We start from the raw sequence: 16265 nt of genomic DNA, 5'->3' as shown, positions 1-16265 counted from the left end.
AATTTGCTCAGACTCACAATTCTACCTCCCTAGAAAATATGGCTAAACACGATTATTCTGCTTATTGTGAAAAGCCAAACGACACAATTAGTGGACTATCATGGCATGGCTCTTGTTGGGCTGCACCATTTCAGATTCAGAATATTTGAATGCCCCCTCCCATGCTTACCAAAAATACCGTCTCTGCATATCCTACTATATAAAAGGCTAAGCATATTCAAGACAACTCACTTCCTACCCTGATGCGCCTCCAGGGGGTGCTGCTGTGGGGGGAAGCCCAGATGAGGCAGCCAAACATCCAGAGAGCATGCCATAGTGGGAAGCCCAGGCAGAAATCAGGCACAGAGCAGATGGCAATACCTGACCTCGCCTTCATCCAGCTGGCATCAGAAGTGGAGCAGGTGACAATGCCCATCCCCCGCCTTCACCCAGCTGGTGTCAGGAATGGAGAAGGTGGCAATGCCCGCCCTCCGCCTTCATCCAGCTGGGATCAGGAGCAGAGCAGGTGGTAATACCCCCCACACTTTCACCTAACTGGGATCAGGAGCAGAGAGGGGACAATGCCCACCTCCACCTTCACCCAGCTGGGATCAGGAGTGGAGCAGGTGGTAATGCCCACCCCCTGCCTTCACCAAGCTTGGATGAGGAGCAAAGCAGGTGGCAATGCTGACCCCCCCCCCCCACCTTCACCCAGCTGGGATCAGGAGCGGAGCATGGGGCGATACTTGCCCTCCGCCTTCACCCAACTGGGATCAGGAGTGGAGTAGGTAGCAATGCCCACCCCATGCTATCATCCAGCTGGGATCAGGAGTGCAGCAGGTGGAAATGCCCATCCCCTCTTCACCAAGCTCGGATCAGGAGCAAAGAAGGTGGCATTGCCCGCTCCCCCTTCACACAGCCAAAATCAGGAGTGGAGCAGGTGGAAATGCCCGCATCCCGCTGTCACCCAGGTGGGATCAGGAGCAGAATAATTTGCAATGCCTACCCCTGCCTTCACCGAACTGGGATCAGGTGCGAAGAAGGTGGCAATGCTCCCCCCCCCCCCCCGCCTTTACCCAGCTGGTATTAGGAGCTGGTGTGAAAAAAGGGCAAGCCCACGGGGAATACAATAGAACAATATTTCTCAAACTATTCAATCTTTAAAGTGCCAGTGCTGTATGATTTAAACATTCATACATATTTGTGTTGTTCTTACAGGAACAAGAGTAAATCCCATATACAAAAAGTGCATTCAAGGTTATTGTAACAGGTCCGGGTGTAACAGAGTTTATACGAATATAGATCCTTGCATTAGACTCTTTCCTTCTTTCTGGTGTTAGGAGCTGAGCAGGTGGCAATGCCCACCCCCCTTCACCCAGCCGGGATCATTAGCGAAGCTGGTAGCCATGCCTGCCTCCTTTCACCTGGCCAGGAGAAGGTGAGGAGCAGGTATCAATGCCCGCTCCCCTTCACCCAGCCGGGATCAGGAGCAGAGCGTGAGGCAGTGCCTGCCCTCTTTCATCGAGCTTGCATCAGGCATGGAGCAAGAGGCAATGCCCGGCCCCCACATTCAACCTGCCGGAATCTGGCGCTGAGCAGGTGGCAATGCCCCCCCACTTCATCCAGCTGGAATCAGGAGCGGAGCAGGAGGCAATGCCCACCCCCCCTTCACTTGGCTGGGATCAGGTGCAGAGGAGGTGGCCATGCCTGCCCCCCCTTCATCCTGCTGTGATCAGTGATGGAGGAGGAGGGAATGCCTGCCTTCCTATCCTCCTCTTTCTAGAGCTTGTTGTATTTTTTCCCCACAACGGCCTTTGTTGCTAGTAGAAAATAAGAACCTCGGGAAGAAGGCTAAAGAAGAGTAGCCTCAGGATATAGGCTGGTTCCCAAATTTAACCTTATTAATGTGCAGGCTTGGCACTGGAATTTGGACGCAGTGAAAGAAGAATATCAGACCACCTGTGGGATTCCATCACAGCCCCCTTCCCTTCCTGCCGAGTCTTTCATCCATAGTTCTCACCTTTCTGTTTTGTATCTCTTTGAGCAGTTGAGGGTCCCAGCAAGGACACACTCTGGAAAAAATGCATATTCCAATTACAAGGGACCCCAGAGTGCTGAAAGTAAGCTGCTCTGAAGCACTGGCACGGCATAGAAAAATTATGGTATAAAAATATGGCTTTAAAACATTTTACTTTTTTAATGACCTTTTTTGTTGGTTTATTTCTCTGATTAGTTGGCTGAACAGGGCTATGGTGTAATCTACAACACCACCAGGAGCTATAAGAGATTTCTTTTTTCAATGTAAGAAATGCAATTCAAATGCTTATTGGGGTCTTAATCTAGATCCCTGGAGAACTGGCTGCTTAAGGCACGAGCCGATGAAGTTGCAAGAGGGATTGTCTCTCTCGCACACATTGTTGTCCTGCCTGTTCTCCAGGGAGTTCAGGGCAGCAGACATGGTTCTTCCTTGCTCCGTTTTATCTTCACAGCCACTCTGTGAAGGGCTGAAATCACTCACTGAGCTTCATGTCTGGTTAAAGATTTGAATCTGGGTCTCCCCAGTCCTTCAAGCAGCCCAATGGGATTTCAGAATGCCGAGATCACCTTCACATTTTTAACAGCTTGTTACATTTCCCTTTCCACACTGTCTTGCCTATTGACATGAATAACCTGGCCAGCATTCAGCTGTGCATGGTCAGAGAGCCAAGCTACAAGTGATGAATGACACTTGCCTGGCAAGTGAACAGACTCATGTGTATTCCTCCCTGTTCACTTGCCCTCCACTTGCAAGTGGAGTGCAAGTGAACAGGGAGGAATACACGTGAGTCTGTTCACTTGCCAGGCAAGTGTCATTCATCACTTGTAGCTTGGCTCTGAGAGTCTGTTGCTGTTCTCTGTCACAACGTAGGGCGAGTTTGCCCCATTTCCTTTCACAAGGCAAACTTACCATGCTGTGGGAAGTCCCTGTGATTCTTCCCTGCGATTCCTCCCTGTGATTATTCTCATCAGTGCCCCGCTTCAAGTGGGGCAAACACAGTTAAGTGAATTGCTGTGGTGTCTAGTCATATAGGTGGGCATGCGCTTGCACAGAGAGATGTCCTAAGGGTCAACCTTTAAGGAGATCTTGGGAAAACTGGAGAGCTTTGTTCACCTCCCATTGACATTGCGCAGTAAAACTGGATCCTTTGCTTTGCCAATCTCCTTGAATGTACCAACCGTCTCGAGTTTCTTCACCTCGCGCAGTGACCAACAAATGCAATTTATTTATATAACTTTCCGCCCTGTAAGGGTGTGTGTGTCTTCGGTGTTTTCAGAAGCACTTCCTGCATATATACTGAAGGACGTATCTGTTCATCTCGGTTTTATTTCCTCTTTTCCTCCAAGGAGACCAGGGTGACACACATGGTTCTCTCCTCCTACCCTTGATACTCACACCAAGGCTGAGTGGCTGGTAGGAGTTTATGGTTCAGTGGGGACTTGAGTCCAGGTCTCTTTGGTCATAGTCCTACCACTTTGTTTGGTCGAGCAATATTATATTATTATCCCAGCATTATCAATAAGGGAACTGAGGTTGAGAGAATGAGGGTTGCTAGAGGCGACCTTGTGAGTTGATGGCACAGGTGAGATTTGAACCAGGCACTTCCTGGTTTGTAGCTCAGTCTGCAGTAGCCCAGAAGAAACAGATGCCTGCAAACTCTGGATGCTTGGCAAAAATGACCGTCTCCAGTTTAGAGCTGCAGATGTGTTTTTGAAGCATTGAGAGCAGTTTGAAGGAGGAGTCTCTGCTCGTTGTTTGTATCCTCTCCTCTGGCTTCGGATGGATGGGTTTTGAATACAATACAGAAACCTGCAAAACCTGTTTCTCCAGAGAGTCTAGGAGCACATGTTCACCATGGAAAACAAACCATGCCCCAAACCATGTTCAGCTTTCTCAGAAGCTTTTGTCTACCTACAGCCTTAGATTAAATGCATTTTTAAAAATCCCAACGGATGGTTTTCTCCCTTCTGCTCTCTTCTCAAAATCCAGCCCGCTGAACGTTTCCCTTTGGGCTCCGTATCCAGTTGTTCCCAACCTCTTTTGCATCTCTCCAGACCAGGGCTTTTTTTCTGGGAAAAGAGGTGGTGGAACTCAGTGGTAGAACTCAGGACCACGCAATGACGTCACTTTGGGTCAGCTGGAACAAGGGGGGAGTTTTTAAAAGTTTAAATCGCTCTCGGTGAAAATGGTCACATGGCCAGTGGCCCCGCCCCGATCTCTAGACAGAGGGGAGTTTAGATTGCCCTAAACTCCCCTCTGTCTGGAGATCAGGGGGAGGGGCCACCAGCCATGTGACCATTTTCAAGAGGTGCCGGAACTCCGTTCCACCACGTTCCAGCTGAAAAAAAGCCCTGCTCCAGACTCTCCCTCTCTTCTTTGCTCCAACATCTGTTTTGCAATGCTAAGAAATGTCACTTTCTTCTGGTGACTGACACCCCCACCAACCATCACTTGAGCTGTGGTGAAGAGCAGTGAGTGGGTGAGTAAGTTGTGTGTCCGTCCGTCCGTCCGTCCCCTGTGGCTGTTGAAGGGGATGGGGGCAGAGAGAGCTCCTACTTTTGGCATAGCATCCCATTCACACCCCTTCCGTTTCCTTTCCAGCTGAAGTCCAGAGTGAGATTGAGAGGATTTTTGAACTGGCCAAGTCACTGCAGTTGGTTGTGTTAGATGCCGACACCATCAACCACCCAGCACAGCTGGCCAAAACCTCACTGGCCCCCATCATTGTCTATGTGAAAGTCTCCTCCCCAAAGGTGAGCTGGGGAAACCTGCCCAGGGGTGGTCTTCCGCTCATGGATGCTTGTCCCCCAGGTGATTTTTGTGCTGCCCCCTAGTGGTGGGCTGGAGTATTAATTCCTGTTGGGTTCTCTGCTCAATGTAGCATCGTGGGCCGTTTCCACGCTGCTTACCAGCCACGGAACATCGCGCCAAACTCCCAGAACGACAGCGACTTCCTGGCCTGATTTCGTGCGCGAATGGTTCGGCGCAATGTTCCATGGCAGGTAAGCAGCGTGGAAACGGCCAAGGTGACATTAGGTGCTTGATCAGAGGAGATGCTCCAACTATAATATGCAGTTTGGGGGCTCTTGCAGCTGCTGTTTGGGGTCAGGGCTTGTCACCTCTACTTAAAAACCGCTACTTGGTTGCATTGTCTTCATATTCCACCATAAGTCTCAAGAAGAAAGGCTAACTATAAATGAAGTAACTAAGTTTGTTTTGCTGTTCAAAACTGGTCTCCCTGCTTTGGTGTTAGCATTTTAGAGAGGGAAAAACCATGGTGTTAACAAGCATGTCTTTTCTCCTTTAAAATGCTAATAGCAGTGCAGGGGAGCCCATTCCTTTCCCTGCACAGCCCACTCTGAGGCAGGTAGAAGCAGCAGGAGCCTGCAGTTTGGATCTTATGGAAGTGTGATCTTTGTTTCTTATGTCCGAGTGCAAAAGCCGGTTTCTACTTAGATTTTCATCTTTTTGCTGAAAGGAGAGGGGAAACAAGTATGCAATACAGGGAAGTACATAATTTTAAAAAACATTTTTTAATTTTTTTAAAAAATCCCCCAAAGCACAAAGTTTGTAAGTTCAAGTTGCCAGGCTGCAAGGACTAAATCTGAACACGGTCTTCCTCCTCCTCTACTTTCTGCTACAATATGCAGAAATACAATGTACAATAGGCAGGTCAGATGAAGCAAGGGGGGTGGGAATTGGAGGAGATGTAAAGGCGGCTGCCATTCCACTGAGAGGTGCCTCTTAAGCTGCCCAGCCTCCTGGTTTTCTAGGCAGGAGTGTGGTATGGCTCTCTCCGAACTCACTCCTCTTCACAGCAGAGGATGAGATGGGCACTTCTGGCTAGGAAGCCATTTCTGAGACCTGGAGCTAAGTGAGACTGTGGCTTCGGAGACTGTAGGAAGTGGGGCAGGTGGCTCTGGGGCTTCCTGGCTCACTGTTGAGTAGAGATGGGCACGATCCGCATTACGATCGAAAAAACCCCACGATAATGGCGATCACACAATCATGACCCGGTGGATCGTGGCCAACGATCCAGCGATCGGGAGAGGCCTGGATCATTGCATTCGGGCTCGGATCAGGGATCCAGACACTCAGGCGCCAGCAATCTATTCCCCCAGCAACGGAGCCAGAGGAAAGCCTGAGCTGTTTGCCCTCCTTCTGTGGCCCGGGAAACCCAAATGGAAGCCCAGCTTTCCTTGATCAGCAGGGCTTCCTTCCAACCACGGAGCAGCAAAGCAGTCACAAGTTGGGAGAAGACACCCAGGGGAGGGAGGGGGAAGGGGGTGTTCTGTAGCCATGGGCACTCCAATCTCATCCCTGCAAACCCTGATAGGCAGCTCTGACGACCAAACACAGACCTCCTGTGTTGCTGAACGGGACCTGAGGGGAGGCGGCTCGTCACCGCCTCGCCATGCCCACCAGGCCCGGTGGCCACTGCCACCACCCACCTTCCCACATAGCTGGGAATAGCAGCGCGGCCCGCTTTGGCCTCCATGATCCATGATCCACGGATCGGGAACGGGAGATGCTTGGTGTGGATCATTAATTCGGGATCGTTGCCGGCGCCGATCTACAATCAGCTGGATCGTTAATTTTTTTGGGATCGTGCCCATCTCTACTGTTGAGTCCCGGCTACTTTAGAATGGCCTGTTCAGTCCCTCCTGACGCCGTGTGTGTGTGTGTGTGTTTCCTTATGGAAGGTGCTGCAGCGCCTGATCAAGTCGAGAGGGAAGTCACAGGTGAAGCACCTCAATGTCCAGATGATGGCTGCTGACAAGCTTGTGCAGTGCCCTCCGGTGAGTTTCGAAAGGGGACTCCGTCCCTCCTGCTCCAACCCTAGACAACTGTACTAGACCGCTGCGGCAGCCTCTTAACTTCGCGGCACCACCAGTGCTTGGCTTCCCTCTCTGTTCAACACCATTCTTCTTCATACCACTCCCAGTGGTTTAAAGAAAAGCGGCCTCTGGCAGGTGCTGCAACCTGCCATCGGTGGTCATGCCTCCCTTCAGTGACACAGATGCGAAGCATTATTCGATAGGGGGTGGGGGTTGACAAACGTGCTTGCAAACTTGCCTCTGGTATATTTTTGGGCTGTCACCGTTCTCCCAGGCCTGGAGAAGAGAGTGTCATTTCTGCACTGAATGTGGAAAAGGTCAGGCTTTGAAGAGCATTGGAACCCAGCTCTCTGAGACTCAGCACGAGTCCCTTCTCTCCTCCTGTTCAGTTTGGAGCAGCCCCCACAGTCATGCTGGGCTTTGGAAGTGCCTGGAGTGGCCTTGACGCTCAGTGGGACTCCACCTCCCAGAGCCTTCTCTTCCCTCTGGGAGAAGATGAGCGCATAGTGGGGCTGGCTGCCAAGGACAGCTGAGAAGCACGGACCCCCTTGGTAATGTTACGTAATACAAGTACCATTTGATCATGCGCAGAGGGCTTTTCTCCTCCCCCCTGAGCAATGGCAGCCCGTCCATAGGCCTTTAGAATGGAGGAGCAAGGCTTCCTTCCAGGACAGATTGGCAAGGTTTGAGCCCCTGCAGGACTGAGCCCCTGTATCTATTTTAAAAATAAGACTTGCCCTTGCCTCCCCCCCACCCACCAAATATGGAGAAATGCAATCTAGAAACATGCTTGGGAACTGTTAAATCTTATAACTTACGATGTCTCTTCTGTAGAGCTGGTAAACATCATGCCAGACCGAGGCCGATTCCAGACGACTAACCTGAAGGCGCTGCATGCCGCCATGTTCCGGATCGCGATGGGGAAAACGCGAAATATCGCGTTTTCCCCGTCGCGATCCGGAACATGGCAGCATGCAGCGCCTTCAGGTTAGTCGTCTGGAATCGGCCCATACCTGCTTCTATCATGGTGACGCCCTCCCCATGCCTCCAGTCCTGTGGTCTCCACTGCTTGACCTCTCTCAGTGATGCTCTTCTTAGACTCCATTTTCTGTTTTCTGCCCTACGGCTTCCTTCTGTTTCCCCAGGAACTGTTTGACGTGATCCTGGATGAAAACCAGTTGGAGGATGCCTGTGAACACTTGGCCGAGTACCTGGAGGTCTACTGGCGAGCAACCCACCACCCCTTGCACAGTCTTGGCAGCCAGAACCTCATAACACCTTCTACTGCCATTCCAGGCCTGCAGGTACCTTGAAGAATATCCCGTTGGGCTATAGCCACACGTCTACCTAATCTATCCGCGTCCTATCAAATGTTTCCGAGACGCTCACAAACAGGGCAGAAAGGCATCAGAGGCCTCCTGGGGGACTTGGGTGTTGCTGCCCGTGAAATCTCACTGATAGATGCAAAGTCCTCTTTGCAAAGATCTGGGTGAACCGTCAGTGGACAGTGGAGAACAGAGTGAATCCAAGAGGGATTCAGTTCTAATCTCACCTCTGCCTTAGGCAAACTGCGCTCTGTCAGCCCCTCCCCGCCCTTCCTACCACTACCAGTTTGTAACATATGGGGGATAATGCTGCCCGGGGCTTTTTTTCTGGAAAAGAGGTGGTGGAACTCAGTGGGTTGCCTCTGGAGAAAATGGTCACATGGCTGGTGGCCCCGCCCCCTGATCTCCAGACAGAAGGGAGTTGAGATTGCCCTCCGCGCTGCTCAGTGGCGCGGAGGGCAATCTCAACTCCCCTCTGTCTGGAGATCAGGGGGCGGGGCCACCAGCCATGTGACCATTTTCAAGAGGTTCCGGAACTCCGTTCCCCCGCGTTCCCTCTGAAAAAAAGCCCTGATGCTGCCCTACCATAAAGGGCAATTATAATGCTGATGTGCTGAAATTCTGAAAGTGGTAAGCACGGTCATTATGGCTTTGCTTCAAGGAACAGCTATGTGGGAACATCAGAGGCTACTTTAACACCTTCATTGAAAGTGCTGCAATATGTGCACTCTTTTTCTTCTTTTTGATTTATCACCTACTTTCACGTTTAAAAAACCCCCCTTCGTAAGAAAAGGTTTTAAGTAGGATATGTGAGGTAATTTAAGAAGAATTTACTTCATTTACACCCCGCCTTTCTCCCCGATAGGGACCTAAAGCAACTTACATCGATCTTCTCCGGTCCTTTTTCGCCTCACAGCAGCCCTGTGAAGTGGGTTAGGTGGAGCAAGTGTGGGTTATCCAGTGAGCTTCCATGGCAGAGTGGGGATTTGAACCAGGGTCTCCCAAATTCTAACCTGATTACTCTCACCACTACTGCACACTGGTTTTCTTTAACGTAAATTATTTGGAAATGTTGAACGGGGCCGCTTAAGTCCCTGGTCCAATTGCTGTTGAAATGAGTGGTGCCCGGGGCTTTTTTTCAGCTGGAACGCAGTGGAACAGAGTTCCGGCACCTCTTGAAAATGGTCACATGGCCGGTGGCCTCGCCCCCTGATCTCCAGACAGAGGGGAGTTGAGATTGCCCTCCACGTGGCGCGGAGGGCAATCTAAACTCCCCTGTCTGGAGATCAGGGGGCGGGGCCACCAGCCATGTGACCATTTTCTCCGAGGGCAACCCACTGAGTTCCACCACCTCTTTCCCCAGATAAAAAGCCCTGGTGGTGCCAGTCGGTCAGCCAACTTGGTGATGTGATTAGAGGGTCAGATTAGGGTCTTGGAAACCCATGTTCAACCCCCACTGTGCTGTGGAGCTCTCTGGGTGACCTTGTGTCAGTCACTGACGGTCAGCCTAATCTACCTCCATGACTAGTTGTTGCGAGGATAAAACGGAGGATGGGAGAATGATGTTGTAAGCCATTTTGGGTCCCCAGTTGGGAGAAAAGCGGCATTGTCATGCATTTGATGAAGTGGACTTCACCTCATGAACACTTCTACTTGAATACATTTTTAAAAGTTTTATAAGGTGCCACAAAACTCCAGATTATTTTAATTGGATTGGAACCCCCCCCCCCCCGTTTGTATTTGTATAACTCCACTGCTGAACAAAAGCTGATTACTACCTGGATATGGTCTCCCCTATGGCAACACTAGAGCGTGTGATGTCGCTTGGAGGTTTTTGTGACCAGTTCGGTGTTTTGTGTGTCTCCCCTCCCTGGGCAGAGTCAGGCCTTGCAGGGCGAGCGAGGCAATGAACACTCCCCAGTGGAGCGTGACAGTTTGATGCAGTCCGACGAAGCGAGCGATGCCTCCCGCAAGACTTGGACAGCATCGTCGCAGCGTAGCTCTCGGCATTTGGAAGAGGAGTATTCGGATGCTTACACCGACCTGTACCAGCCGCACCGCAATCACAACAGCGGCCTGCACAGCACCAATGGCCACGACTCACAAGACCGCCTTCTGGAGCGCGACTCTGAGCACAATCACAACGAGAGGAACTGGCAGCGCAACCGCCCCTGGGCCAAGGACAGCTACTGAAACCAACCAGGCTGGCCACCTCCCCACGCCTGGGCCAGGCAGCCACGGACGTGGGGCAAAGCTGCCTCCTCTTGGACTGAGCTGATTGGTCCACCTTGCCTAGTATCAAGCCTTCTCTTTCCCCTCCTAGCTGAGCCCCCTCCCCTAGTATACAGGTCCTGCCCCAGTATACAGGTGCTATGTATGGGAACCCCAGACACAACCACAGCTGCCTGATTCCCAAACACAGGCTGGGTGGATTTGCTTACCCACCTCTGCTTTGGGTTACGAGGGCCATGATAAAGTCCTTGCAGGGTAAATTCCATCGGCAGCATTGCACCCCAATTCCATTTACTGGGAGGCGGAGGAGGAGTTGTGTACAACTCTAGGAGAGAGGCTGTGTGTGTGAGAGAGGAAGAGAGAGTGAGTGAGTCCAGGAGTTGTGGTTCCCTTATCTAACTCTAGGAGAGCAGGTGTGTGTATTAGGTGTACTGGCAGCCAGGATCAAGCTGTTTTTCCTAGTGAGTTAAATATAATTTTACAAGAGGAACCACCAGAACTGCTGGGTCTGCTTGCTCGAGGACTGGGCACCAGTCTGAACTTTGCTCCAGGCTGGTTTGATGCTGTTTTTTGAATGCCCCAGGATTGTCCCCAGGTCTGCATTCCGGGGTCCAGCACAGCATGGTGCAGGGAAGGCTCAAGAGTGTCAATCCTGCTCTCTGGTGCAGACTTTTAGGTACATTCAGAGGAAAAGCTGAGGCTGGTGGAGTCATTGCATGGAAGCTTTATGATGAGGGGGAATATTTCCACAAGTGTGTTAGAGAAACAAAGGGTGAAATTGTGGCTTATCGCTTCCACAATGCCTATAGTTAACACAAACAGCAGATGAGGTGGTAAAATTATTCCTGTGCCGTACCACTACAGGTAGGAGCAAGCACATCCCCAATGCAGGGGAGGGGGAATTCTTGCACTCAGAAAACGAGCACATCAGGGCGAAGACTAGGCTGCACTTAAAATCATCTCTCTGATGTCTGGTTTAGCGTCTGCAGAAAACAAAGGATTTTTTAAGAAATTGGAAGAATATTCTACCATAACATCACGTCACATACAACCTAAAAATATTATTTCAACAATTTCTATCCTGTATTTTGCAAAACCTGTCTGAAGAGGCTGGAACACTCCAGGAACATTCTGCAGCCCCCACTGCAGATTTTTGTGTGCCCCTGAAGAATGATCAAAGTGGTGACCACTGTGTCCCTTAGCTGGGGCATGTCACAGGATCTGCCAGACGGCCACTATTGCCTCCACGGTAAAAGAGCTTACCCCACAGGGACTCTCCCCACTTCAAGTGAGCCTTCTGCTGGGAAAGTGTGCTTGTAGAACACCTTAATGCTGCTGTGCCCACTGTCTTAACATCGTCCTTGTGAATGCAGACACAGAGATGTGCCCATGTGCAAAGGCCTGCTCCGAAAGTCTCTCCCCCTCCTGTCCCCAATTTGGCTTCCATGAAGAAGTATCTTACTGCTTCTAAGGAAGCAGTGGCGCAAACCACACATGACATATGAGAAAACATTCCCCTGCTAATGCCTCCAACTGAAAAGCAGACTTGAGAAGAGTAGCCATCCAGGACATACTTCCACACTCAAAAAATCCCACCAGCTGCTTTTCCCCAGGGGATTTCCAGACAAAGAGAAGGATGGGGGCATAAAAAGGCCCACTGGTGTTCCCTTTGCTCCTCTACCAAGCAAAACCAGAACCTGTTGTTTTTTTCTAAATAATAAGTTAGAGAGGTCAAGTGTCCTTTGCTCTGAGGAGGAGGAAATGCCCTTAATGGCTAGAGAAGCTGTCAAGCCCCCCCGAGCTGGTGTCGCAGCTCTCAGCGATGGATCCTGGTCTTGCTTCTCTCTCTGCTCAGAGAGACGCTCTCTCTGCCTGGTGCACAGCCACTTCTCCCTCTACTAGTGAGGCAAAACAACCAAGCTTGTAAAGCCACAATATGAGAAGTTTTATTTTTTATTCTTGCACACACCTGTTCCCACAAACTTCTCTGCTAATTGCATGAGGCCTTGATCTTCCATTTCCAGCCCACTTGAGAGAGGGAAGCGCTGTCTACAACAGCCTGGCTGTGAGATGTCACCCCCCACTCCTTCCACTGTGTTTAGCCTGTCTTGAGGAGAAAGGTGCACAATTAGAGCCAAGCCCCCCTCCCCACCATTTCCTGCTTTCTATCTCATGCACAAATCCTAAATGCCCAGTTGCTCTACTTTGGCTCCCCCCAAGCACCGTGAACACTTCACTGGGCAACGGATGGCAACCCCCGTTGCCCTAAACGCACGTGCACCTATCAGAAATCAGCCTGTAAATACTGCACACCACCACCACCACCACCCGGGAGTTGTTCAACGTTGTCTGTCGTATGCTCTGGGCTGCCCAGAGGGTAGGGAAAGGGCTCTTCCCCTTCCTGGCTTAGGCAGTTTCAGGGGCAAGGGAGCTCTGGGTTCTGTCCCTGCTGTTGCTGGTAAGTTGGCAGCGGCAATGGCTTTGTTACTATTCTTTTGTAGAGAGCACTTATTTCCCTGACGAATTGTAAGCGGTTTGAAAACAACAAGTGTTTGCTGTTTATAGAATGTGGCTTATGTCTGCCTTTCTTTGGGACACCGGATGCCGGAGCATTCACGTTTGGGAGGGAACTGGGACTCAGCAGGTCAGAGGGTGGGAATTCGGACAGGCTCTCCCCCCCTGGTTCATACACTGTGACACTCTAAGGAAGACAGACAAGGCCAGCAGCTTATTGGGAGGAGTGCGGTGAACAAGGATGGAGGTGGCCGGGCAAACACACTGCAGCCTTAATCTGGTCTCGGTAATTTCCTCCACCGTGGGAATTTCGGCTTCCTAAGGCAAGAGCTGGCCCGAGGTGCTGAAAGTGCACCATTTATCTCTGAAGATGTTGCTGGGCTGGTGAAGAAAGTGGGTGGGGTGGAAATGAGGGTTTTATTTGGCCAGATGCACTGGGAGCAAGCCAAGCCCCGGTGGTGCTGTCAGCTGGGCAATTCTGGGCATGTGACGGTGGGCATACGCCGGGCCTATTGCTTTCTCCTGCACCGCTGATCCCAGCAGTGCCTTACTCAAATACCTGATCTTGAGTGCCGTTGTGGCCAGTGCATGCCCAGGGTTACCTACCCCTGACCTAGGGTGTCTCTTCACCACCTCCCTAAAGTACAACTCCTATTGGTCTTTCAAGGAAGCCATGACTGTTACAGGGGGCATAAAACCAACCAATGGTGGAGGAGGGCCAGAGTTTAGCTACAGCAATTCTCTGAAACAGAAATGCTCAAAAATGCTATCTATCAAAGCACAGGAAGTACTGCAGGACTTGCGTGAACAAGACTACCACTCTAACTCTAGGTTGGGGAAGAAAGAGGAGGTGCGATAATGGAGGAGATGCACATCCGACTCTGGGTTTCCCGGCTGGTAAGATATTCCTGCTGTACCCTGAGGAAGCAGGGCAGGAAGCCCACTGCAGCTACCCACCACCAATGGCACGGGAAACTTAGGAGCCTCCCCAGCAACTAATTCCCAGTATGGGTGTGCCGCTGAACAAGTCATCTCATGAAGCTTTCCAAAAAGTGAATTTTATACACTTCTCCTTAATGCCCATAAGCAGGAAAGAGTTACGTGTCAGTGCTCGTCCCTCCTCGTCACTGGACTTCAGGCACTGGAAAAGAGATTCTTCACTTTCCTCCTGTAATACCTTGGTTTTTGGAAACTTGTGTTAAGGAATCTGGCTTGCAGCCACAGAAGATGGGGGAAGCTGTGAGTTGCTTAGCCAGGGCCAGGGCCCACAGCACAAAACCAACCCATGGTTACTGCAAAGTAGGTCCCACGGAGTTTAATGAGACATTGAGATTGAGATGGCGTCTTACTGTCCTCAGGGATGGCCTTACTGACTCAGGGACTTTGGTTAAAACTCAGGGATGGGACCCAAAATCACTGGGGAACTACTACTACTACTACTACTACTACTACTACGATTTATAAACCGCCCATCCTCAGGGGCTCTGGGCGGTGAACAACAGTTAAAATCAATAAAGACAAGAAAACAATAATTCTAAAATCAACATACAATAAGCAATAATAAAATAAATTAACCAAGTACATTGAAGTGCAATGGTGGGGAGAACCCCCACCCCCCACCCCAAAGGTGGGAGGCTGACATGGCACCGCCCCCTTCAACCACCGAACACCTGGTGGAACAGTTCTGTCTTACAGGCCTGGGGAACAATAATATGTCCCGCTGGGCCCGGGTCTCCATTGACAGAGTGTTCCACTAGGCTGGGGCCAGGACTGAAAAGGCCCTTGCCCTGGTTGAAGCGAGGCGGGCTTCCTTAGGGCCGGGGACCACCAGTAAACATTTATCCACTGATCAAAGTGGTATCTGGGGAACATACAGGGAGAGGCGGTCCCGAAGATATGCCGGTCCCAACCTCCTCAGGGCTTTAAAGGTAAGAACCAACATCTTGACCCTGGTTCGGAATTCAACCGGAAGCCAGTGTAGCTGGCGCAGGACAGGTGTGATATGTGACTGGTAGGATATACCAGTCAGGACCTGCGCTGCCATATTCTTCACCAGTTGTAGTTTCCAGATCAGGCCCAGGGGTAGCCCAGCGTAGATTGAGTTACAGTAATCTAGCCTGGAGGCGACCGTTGCATGGGTCACTGTAGCCAGGTCCTGGGGCGTCAGGTAAGGAGCAAGTTGCCTGATCTGACGGAGATGGAAAAATGCAGACTTGGCAACCGCCGTGACCAGGGCCTCCATCGATAGGGAGGCATTCTGGAGCACGCCCAGACTCTTCGGGGCAGGGAACTGGATCCCAACACCTGGCAGCCCCCGTCCCAGCTGCAGGACCTCCATCTTCACTGGGTTGTTTCAGCCTGCTCTGTGTCAACAATGCCTCACAGCCTCCAGAGCTCTGGCCAGATTGTCCAGGGTTGTGTCTGGCCGTCCGTCCATCAACAGAAAAAGCTGGGTGTCATCCACATATTGATGACAACCCAGCCCAAACCTCCGCACCAACTGGGTGAGGGGGCACATGTAGATGTTAAATAACATCAGGGAGAGTATCACCCCTTGGGGAACTCTGCACACCAAAGGGTGACGGGGCGATAGATCTCCCCCGAGCGCCATCCTCTGTCCCCCACCCTGGAGAAAGGAGACCAGCCACTGTAAGGCTGTCCCCCTCATCCCCACGTCGGCGAGGCAGCTGGCCAACAAGTCATAGTCCACAGTGTAACACAAGCAGCGCCGACCCGTCTCGATCCAGCTGCCTGTGAAGGTCATCTGTGAGGGCAACCAAGGCTGTCTCCGTCCCATAGTCAGGACGGAAGCCGGACTGGAATGGGTCCAGGACTACAGCATCATTCAGGAATTCCTGCAGTTGTACCGCCACCAGATGTACCCTACCACTAGGCTGCCAGAGAGCCAAGCAGTGGAGACGGGCTGTCAACCTCCAAATGGAGCTGGAGTTCTCCCAGAATTAAAACTGATCTTCAGGTTGTAGAGACCTGCCCTCCTGGGAAAAAAATGACATCTTCAGAGGGTGGACTCTGTATCATATCCCTGCTGAACGCCCTCCCCAAACTCCACCTTCCCCAGTTTCTACACCATGAATACCCTGGAGTTGGCAACGCTGGGCAGGCTGTTGGTGGGTGGATACTGGCCATTACTGCTGCCTGCACTGCCTGATAGGCAGTGAACAACCAAGACTGGTGGTACAGTAAGCCCCTCGCCATGCTCACCTGCAGTGGGAGGCCAGCAGCAGGGCAAGGCCTGGGCAGTTCATTGGGCAGTGCAGGGGCTGGCACAGCTGCCCCCGTTTTCCTGTGGCTAAGACCACCCATGACTGTCCTATTCTC

At 51.3% G+C, this 16265-nt stretch overlaps 1 protein-coding gene across 1 annotated transcript in view; it reads left to right on the top strand.

Annotated features, from left to right (window-relative positions):
* The window catches only part of CACNB3 (calcium voltage-gated channel auxiliary subunit beta 3), a 37277-nt gene extending 24321 nt beyond the window's left edge, over positions 1-12956 (top strand). Inside the window, exons 10-13 of the mRNA XM_054976227.1 lie at positions 4619-4770; positions 6721-6816; positions 8001-8159; positions 10059-12956. Of these exons, the coding sequence (XP_054832202.1) occupies positions 4619-4770; positions 6721-6816; positions 8001-8159; positions 10059-10373 (722 nt within the window). The 3' untranslated portion in view covers positions 10374-12956. The remainder of the gene's footprint in view (positions 1-4618; positions 4771-6720; positions 6817-8000; positions 8160-10058) is intronic.
* The last annotated feature ends 3309 nt before the right edge of the window (positions 12957-16265 follow it).

This window comes from Eublepharis macularius, chromosome 4, assembly GCF_028583425.1.
Source record: "Eublepharis macularius isolate TG4126 chromosome 4, MPM_Emac_v1.0, whole genome shotgun sequence".
NCBI classification, from domain to species: Eukaryota; Metazoa; Chordata; class Lepidosauria; order Squamata; family Eublepharidae; genus Eublepharis; species Eublepharis macularius.
This window is presented reverse-complemented; position numbering and strand designations above follow the sequence as displayed.